Here is a 9,225-nt window from a genome sequence, read left to right on the forward strand (position 1 = left end):
TTGAGCAGTGTTTACTGCGTGTGAAATGGCGGTGTAACCGCGAGAGTGATATAGTGGGCGGTGTAACCGTGAATGTGAAAGAGATATGAGAATGAGATGGCGGTATAATCCGCGAGAAACATAAATATATTTATGTTTCAGAACAGGTTTGATTTTAAATTGATTGTTTGGAATGTATATTGTTGAATGAGAWTATACACTCACTAGACCTTTTGGTCTAACGCTCAAATGTTGGATTAACCTGTTTTGCAGGACAGCGTGCTCTGAAAGATAAAGACAAGAGAAAAGTCTAATATTTGTTATTAGCTTGTTATGTTTATGTATTAAAGATACATTTCGTTAGTTCATATTTTGTAACAATACTATTGTAGTATTATAAGAATGATGATGTGAATTATATATATTTGGGATGTGAGGGTTGTTACACGAGTATAAGACATAAAAAGTGAGTTTGTAAATCAGAAGAAAGTAGACTCTTTCATGTAACAACAATGTTTCATTATTTTATTCAAGTTTTTATAAAACCAATGACACTTCAGAAGAAAGTAGACCCTTTCATGTAACAAAGTGTTAGGGATTCTAAGCTGAGCCATTGATTGCACGTCAATTTGGATGATATGTGAAGTCAACTTGAGAGAGTTACTGACAAAGAGATTTGTTATTTGTATTTCTAAATTGGTTAATTCTCGATAGGTTGATCATTTTGAAGTGTTAAAGTGGAAAGGACTCAAAGATGAGCCATTTGGAACACGTCAACTTGAATGATCGCTCAAAAGAGTGATTTTTAACAAAGAGATTTGTTTATTTGTATATTTTGAGTACATCATTTGTCACTTTCACTAGTCCGAGTACCATATAGAGGTATGTGTTAAAAGCTATAATATCAGTGCAATTGTGAAGTCTGAGAGAAATACCTTCAAAATAAATTGTGAAAATAGTTGTTACTAATTGCATGTTGTAGCATTTTGACAACATTAATTTATGTTGCGACATTTTAACAGCATTGGTTTACTGGAAGTTGTATTTACATCTCACCCTGAGTCTTACACCCTGGCTTTCTTTTATTTTCTATCATTTTCAGTAGTGTTAACTCAAATCCAAACAAAGTCTTTAAATTCGCCATCTGAAGTTAGTCTTTCAACTCGAGAGCTTGCAACTTAAGATACCTATCCCTGTGGAATACGATACTTGGTACTTACCATTTTATTACTTGAAAGACGATATTGGGACTAACTATATACTTGCTTTTGGTCCTAATTACTAAGTCTGTGGGTGCGTAATTTTGTCGCCATAGTAACCACATGAGTGAAAACAAGGGTTCGTTTGTGATCTTGATGAGAAGTTTAGGCACTTTGTGAAGCTCGGCAACAACCCAAGGATGAAAGTAATGAGAAAAAGGAACGTGAGGATGTAGATCAATGGTGTCACAGGTAATGACCAATGTGTATTATGTTTCTAAGTTAATTAGTAACCAACTTAGTGCAACACAATTGCAAAAAAAAAAAAATAGAGTAGCAATTCACATTCAAGGAGTGTGTAAAATAGTCTGGAGAGGGGTCTGATAATGGAGTCCAAGAACGGTCTGGCCGATGTGTTTCCCCGACAATTTCCAGCACAAGAATGGATATTTTTCGAGTTATTTCTGTTGCAAAATTTCACATTAACATTTCATATGGCCCATACAAAGTTTAGTGGCAATCAAACATGTTTATGCTTGCTGCCAATATTTTACCTGTTGAACCTACTTGCTTCAAGACTATTGTACACTGATGACGATCTCACGCACATGTCGCATTCTCAATATGCAGGGCCAGTCCTGAGATTTTTGGTGCCCACGGCAAAAAGTCCAAATGATGCCCAATTAAAAACATCCAAGTGTGGTAATTTACAATTGTCTAGCTTTTTTTTCGTAGACGGAGAGAACCATTAGTGTTTTTGTTCATAAGTGTGATCTTATAGTTGAGTGTTTGCTTTAAAATAATATGTTAAGGTTTTATTAATCAAGTTGTTATAGCCCTTGTATTTAAACACCAACTCATCTACTTGTCCAAAACCAAAATAAGGATCATCATAACACCAACTTGTCTACTTGTCCCATTTACCACATCCCACGTCTTCTGTATAAACCAAAATCAACACACATACCTTCTTATTCCAACTCCAAACACTTAATTGGTTGGTTTTCCTTCAATTATTTACACTCTACAACATCAATAGCTCATTCCTATTCCACTAATTTTGTCCTCCTAGTTTTAGTCACTTAAGGTGTTTGCCTATAAAATTAGCTATTGCATGACTCCATTAGTCCATCATGCAGTGGCGGATCCAGAAACTATCATGGTTGGGGGCATACTTATGAGTGTCGAAAAATCTCGAAACCAAACAATTCGTCCAACCCAAAAAAGGTTTCGGGTTTTCATTTTCGGCTTAAACGGTTCTATTAACAGAATAAAGATAACTTATTCGGTTTGATTTTCAGTTAATTTTTTTATTAGTTAAACTGACACATTATACTATAGGGGCCTAATCAAATGAGAACTGATTAGTTTGTGGTAACTGTGAGGTCTAATCTCAACCACAAATCAACTGATAAATTAGGAAATTAATAATTATGATAGTTTGAGTTAAAATTATAATTAGAGGGCATATTAGGTATTTTTAAAAACTTCTCTCTCCTCTCTCCACTCTCCTCTCTCATCTCTCATCTTTCCGACCTCCAATCTCCGGCCTCTGGTGAAATCGGTATTACAGTATATCACAATGGGTATCACATTGTGTATTACAATAGGTATCACACTGTGTATCTTTGTTTTTAAGGTTTGAGTTGGTATCACAATGGTATCACAGTATATCACAATATGTATCACATTGTGTATCTTTGTGATTACTTGGTACCTGTCGGATTAATGTTCACCGGAGGCCGGAGATTGGAGGTCGGAGAGATGAGAGAGGAGAGAGGAGTTTTTTAAAAATATCTAAAAAGCCCTCTAATTATAATTTTAACTCAAACTACCATAATTATTAATTTCTTAATTTATCCGTTGATTTGTGGTTGAGATTGGATCTCACAGTTACCACAAACTAATCAATTCTCACTTGAATGAGTTTATACATACATACATACATACATATACATATATATATATATATATACACATATTCTCTACAGTTTACACAAAAAACAAGTAAAGACATTGCTCGTTAAATAGTAAGACATTAGGTTTGAGTTGAGTTCTAAGGAGAAGTATGTATGTATGTTAAGTGGGGTTGTTGTTTTTTGACTATCAAAGAATATAATATTGAACCAATTAAAAGTATGATGTTAATCATTGTTGGGGGCCTTTTATTTTGGTGATGGGTTCCCAATAACAAACACTAAATAAAAAATATATTTTTATTCAATTGTGAAGCATTTTGTTGGGGGCCTTTGCCCCCTATGAGACTCATGTGTATCCGTCACTGCCATCATGTGTTTCATATAATCATATTTAGGGTCTTGACCAATGACAATCATGAGTTTCATATGTAAAATTGCAAAGTTAAGGGAGAACAATCAAGTGAATTAGCTACTACACATTTAAGTGAGGGCAAATCATCATTTAACTACTGCACATTTATAGGTTTGTTCAACTATATTATAGTTGCTAAAATTGTGTTAATATACATCAAAATCTAATGGGATTAGAACAAAAAATCGGTGGATGATAACTTGAATATTAATCACATAACAAAGAACTAAAACTCTAGAGATAGGCTTCATTGATTCAATGAACAACTAGATCAATTAATAACAATAATATTCATTTAACTTTAAACAAACATAAAAAATATAGAAGTTATGCCATGAACAGAAAAACTTCAGTTTAAACCCATGAACATAAAAACTTACTTGTGCAGTTGAAGAGTTAATCTAAGAGAAATCAACAATGCAAGCTTCTGATAATTTATGTAGCAAATTACTTTCCTCTACCTCTTTTCCTGTACCTAGGCTGGGACTAAAGAAATAAGGAATATTAATCTTACTACCAGAGTACAGATAAGTTTGATGACATACACAACAACCTACCATGAAATGCATAATGAACCTACTATTGACAAGAAACAAGTTTTTATTATTTTATTTTATGGTTTTGGCTCTTGCTATGTAATGATTAAAGTTTTAACATTTATAGTTGTGAAATTGTTAAACAAATAATACGATATAAAGAATAAAAAGATAACTGGTTTTGGTCGTTCGTGGTTGGTGTCGTGAAATTGCCAAACAGGTTGAAACTTCAGATTTTCAAAGTTGAAATAACCCCTAACCTAAACTAAACAATTAAACAAACTAACCCTAAATCCTAATATAAACAAAAGATCAAATCTTCAAATAACAATCTAATCCTAATCTAAGCTAAACTAAAGTCTAAAAAGGAAACATGCAAACATAAAGTGATCAAATCAAACAAGAATTAGAAATCATAAAATAACCCTAATCTAAACAGACTAAACTAAACCATAAACATTAAAAATAGAACATTAGAAATCAAAATTTAGAAGAATAGAAGTTTACCAAATAAAATAGAGATGAGCAAGAGCGACAGAGGCATAGAGCGTTCCAGATTCCAGAAACAAAGTCGAGCTCTAGTAGTCACAAGACCCAGGCACGAGATAATCAAATAACCTCAGTACCTCACAACCAGTTCCAGAAAACGAGGTCGAGAGTGAGAGGCTGAGAGCTAGAGGTCTCAGAACTCATAAACAGAGAGCGAGAGGCCGAGAGCGAGGTCGGGAAATGGAAATCAATAGTTCGTTCGTACTTCGTTCTTGAAGTGAGGCCGAGAGAGATGAGCCTGAGCGGTCGACGCCTTTGGCCCTTGGTCTATGTAGTAACAACGGTAAAAAAAATTAGGCCCAACCAAAATGAACCTACCTATGTATAAATGGGCTTCATAATGTGATGCCCTTGGGCTGTTTGCTGCCCTAGATCGTCACTCCTTGGGCCTACAGCCAGGGTTGGCCCTGTCAATATGGGCATCTAAGTTACAAAATAGAAAAACACACACAAAAAAAGTAGAAAGTTAAAATAACGAGTCTATGTTAACTAGGTATGTCAGAGTGTGAAGAAAGTCATACAATTCAATTTGAACCAACCAACCATAATTAGATAAGACAAGATACACAATTTCCACCTCCAAATTAGATCAGTTGCTTCTTAGATTGTATTCTAGAATTCAATAAAAACCGAACAGATTAAATCCAATTAACACTCAATTACCATCTAATTACTAAATAAATATAATTAATTATATTTTACAATATTCTTTATAGTTGATATTTATATGTATCACATCACTCTTAAAGAAATTCAGAAAATATATGAATAACTGATTGAAATGGTGAATTAATTGACTGAAAGTTCAATCAAACTATCGGACAGATCCAACCTGATTCAATCAATAGTAATATCCAGTATATGGACGTTCTAATCCTGTCGTCTATTAAATTAGATTAGATTAACTGTACAATTTTAACTAGATTGAATCTAATAACAAAATTCAACACCCGATAAATAACTGAATTAGATCAGATCAATCAATAAACATATGATAGTCACTGGGATGAGGAAACAAACTCGTAAATATTCATAAACTAGGGGAAAAATTATCCGTAATTTCCAACAAACCACAAAATTAAAAGTAAAATAAAAAGTAATCCAACTTTTTTAGTAAAGTCCACGTGTTGTCCACCTCACAAAAAACAGGTTAGGAAATCTTCCACGTCGTATCCTACGATTCTCAGCCGCTTTTTCTCTCTCCTTCTCATCTCATGATCTCGACACCTTTCTTTTACCGATCCAAAGGCCCCCTTTGCGTTCTCTTTTAAACGCAACCCCTTTTTAGTAGAGCAACAAAAATTCTTCACCGCTAAGCTACCTCACAATGTTGCTATCGTTCTATATATACACATAATTTTACTCGATTTAGACCAAACCCAGTTAAGATTTCGATTTAGGAGCGAAAAATGGGAGGTGGGTTGTTGAAAATGGGAACAGATGGTGGTGATGAGGGTGAAATTGATGGGGGTGTTCAGGGGAATTTCTTCGGATCGTTGCCGGAAGGGTTCGTAGCAAACGCGTTGTCACTGACGAGTCCTAGGGATGTGTGTAGGTTATCGTTGGTGTGTTCTGTTTTCCGGTCAGCGGCTGAATGGGATGCCGTGTGGGAGAAATTCCTGCCGCCGAATTACCAGAATATTTTGGCGGAGGCCGGTGAGGGTGGTGATGGTGGTTTAGTAAGGTCTGGTTCGAAGAAAGCGTTATATCTGCGACTCTGCGATCATCCCGTCATCATCGATGGTGGCAATAAGGTCTAATTCTTCTCTTTATCGCTAATCTTTGTCTAATTTACATGGGGATCCTCGAATTTCGATTGAATTTGTTTATTTTATACTGTTTGATGCTATTATCTGTTTTGTGCTCCATGATAACATATCATCTTCACCAATTGGGTAATTTTGGTCAACTCAATTGGGTATGTTTTACTTGGTAGGGTATGCATATGGATAGGTATTTGATATATACTTTAGATTGTCATGAAACATGTATAAAGTTCTACAGTTTTAGAGGCATGTAAAAGGGTCTTTGATGGATTAGGAACATAGTTTGAGTCTATATATGTTGGATTCTTTACAGGGATCTTGATGCCAAATGGGTTCGAGTCCCGAGACTGCTTTAGAACTCATTGGTCTCCAACCGTAAACGATAACCCTAAACCCTAAAGTAATATTTCACATGGTGATTGAATCAGATTCTGTGTTGAGGTTGGGTAATTAGCAGCTTCATGAGTGTTCCAAGTATAATCAACATGGTTACCTATTATGAATCTTGAACGATCAACGAGATGATATTGGGCTAGCTTCGATCTACATTTTGTGTTAGAAATTTGGAGGAAATGTTTCTATCTTGCATGATATGGAGGCGAGATTTCGTGCCTAACTTGGAAGCAAGATCGACTAATTTAGGTTAATTATACAAGTTTCCCTTGATGATGCCTTTCTAACATTCGTTTAGAGTTCCCACAAAGCTTTACATGAATAGTTTGTTAATTGGTTATTATTGTCGAAGTTTCTAGAGTCTATTTGTTTGTCAATTCTACCGTCAGCGTGTTTTTTTGACAAAAGCTAATCATTTCTAGATTTATTATGTGTATCACGTGCGCCGTTACTACGTCATCGTGCATTAGAGGCTATGTCGTCATTTGCCCTAGACTTCCATCCTTTCTATTTCTAGAATGGAAATCGAAAATTACACTCATATTTCTTATTCTTGTAACTAAATTTGAAGTTCTTTCCTAAGAGATCGAGAAATCTACCTTGGTTATGTTTCTTAGGGGATGTTTGGTTCAAGTTGGGGAATGAAAATTCGAATGACTTTTCATTTCCCCTGGTTTAACCTGGAATGAAAATTTGGGCTTCTGGGGTGAACGCATTGTATTATATAAAACCAAACAGTTTCTTTTATTATTATTACCTATGATTACTGCTTAATACCTCTAATCAAACACCCCCTTATTCTTTTTCGGAAGCCTGTGGTCTTCTTGGAAAAAGCCTCTTATCTATTGGGGCAGAGATCCGATCTGACCTCTGGTGGGATATACCGAGTCTGTTTGGTTTGGTTAGATATTATGCATTACAGGGTAAGCAAGTCATTATTTGTACGATGTCTTTTCATAATCATTAACGCATATTGTTGGTATTTTTACATAGTATGCAAACTAAATTACAGATGGAAACCGAGATTTAATGCAATGTTAGTATCATCTTTCCTCAAAAGTAGTATCGAACTTTAGCAGGAGATTCTTGTCATATATTGTGATACCGTTTATGTGATCCAAAAGGAATTAAATTTCTGAAAAAAGGTATCGTATGCGTACTTTTAATGGCAAATGGTAATTCAAGCGTGACATCTTAAACATTTAGGTACCTTGTTTATACCTGAGAATGCATGAAAATGCAACGTACTTTGATCTGATCCCTAATCTTTTGTTACAAACTTTGGTCTAAATGTTTAGAAGTGTATGAATCTGATGATCTTTGGTGATCTTGGACAGAGCTTCTTTTTGGATAAATGGAGCGGGAAAAAATGTTACATGCTGGCTGCGCGAGACCTCTCGATCGTTTGGGGCGACACCCCTCGTTATTGGAGATGGATTTCCGTACCCAACTCAAGGTTATATCTTGCCTCTTTTTTTGCGTTAAAATTTTGTCGTCGGTCAACACACCATGATTAAGAATATAGTTTTGTCCCCGAACCTCAGGTTTCGCGAGGTGGCTGAACTCATCAGTGTGTGTTGGCTTGAAGTTCATGGCAGAATCAGCACTGCCATGCTGTCGGCCAACACTTGCTACGTGGCTTACCTTGTGTACAAATCTGCATTGGGCGCTTACGGTTTCGAATACCAACCAGCGGAAGTTTCTGTGGGGATCAGTGGGGCCGAGAATGAAACCAAGACCGTCTTTCTGGACCAGGAAGCCTGGCAGAGGCAATCATACGAGCGTGGGCTGCCAGGGAGACGAATGGGCATGTTTAACAGAGTAAGACGTCTGGGAAGTCTTCCGGCGGCAGCCACCATGGTGAATGGTCCGAAGAGGCGGCAAGATGGGTGGCTGGAGATTGAACTGGGAGAGTATTGGAACCAGAAAGGGGAGGAAGGAGAAGTGGAGATGAGCATGACTGAGGTGAAAGGAGGGAATTGGAAGGGTGGGCTCATCATTCAAGGAATTGAGATTAGGATACGTCATGATAGATAGATACAGGGTTTTACCATGACAATATGTGTGTTGTTTGTTCCGCTTACCTCTTACCTTCAGATCCTACCTGTCACACTCTGGTTTTGTATTTAAGAGTCGATTATCGTAAAACCAGTCGATAAAGTTTATAAAGGCTACAAAATTTGTGTTGGTTTTCATGATCTTTTTTCGTTTTAACCCTCCGTTGACCGATCGTAGGTGTTCAACATGTTTCTGCTTGTTACTTCAAGTAGGAGGGAATTTGGCTAGAGCAAAGATGAAAGAATTTAGGTCCATCAGTGGATCTGCAGAGGGAGTGATATGTAGTAGGTTTTGTTTGGTTTACGGTCGATATAGGTCCGTCAAATATACGGTTTACTTTGTTTTGCATCCGTTAAATACACTGGGTCGGGTTGGTTTACTATCTACGAGTCAAATATACGGTTTACTTTGTTT

General features: G+C 36.2%; 1 protein-coding gene across 1 annotated transcript; it reads left to right on the forward strand.

Annotated features, from left to right (window-relative positions):
- Positions 1 to 5,841: 5,841 nt before the first annotated feature.
- LOC112505678 (putative F-box protein PP2-B12) lies at positions 5,842 to 9,189 on the forward strand. The gene is made up of 3 exons (XM_025109625.1): positions 5,842 to 6,348; positions 8,091 to 8,209; positions 8,298 to 9,189. Exons 1-3 carry the CDS (start codon positions 6,004 to 6,006, stop codon positions 8,788 to 8,790), a joined length of 957 nt encoding a protein of 318 aa, XP_024965393.1. The 5' UTR covers positions 5,842 to 6,003; the 3' UTR covers positions 8,791 to 9,189.
- The last annotated feature ends 36 nt before the right edge of the window (positions 9,190 to 9,225 follow it).

This window comes from Cynara cardunculus (genome assembly GCF_001531365.2).
Source record: "Cynara cardunculus var. scolymus isolate 2C chromosome LG 1, CcrdV1, whole genome shotgun sequence".
NCBI lineage: Eukaryota > Viridiplantae > Streptophyta > Magnoliopsida > Asterales > Asteraceae > Cynara > Cynara cardunculus.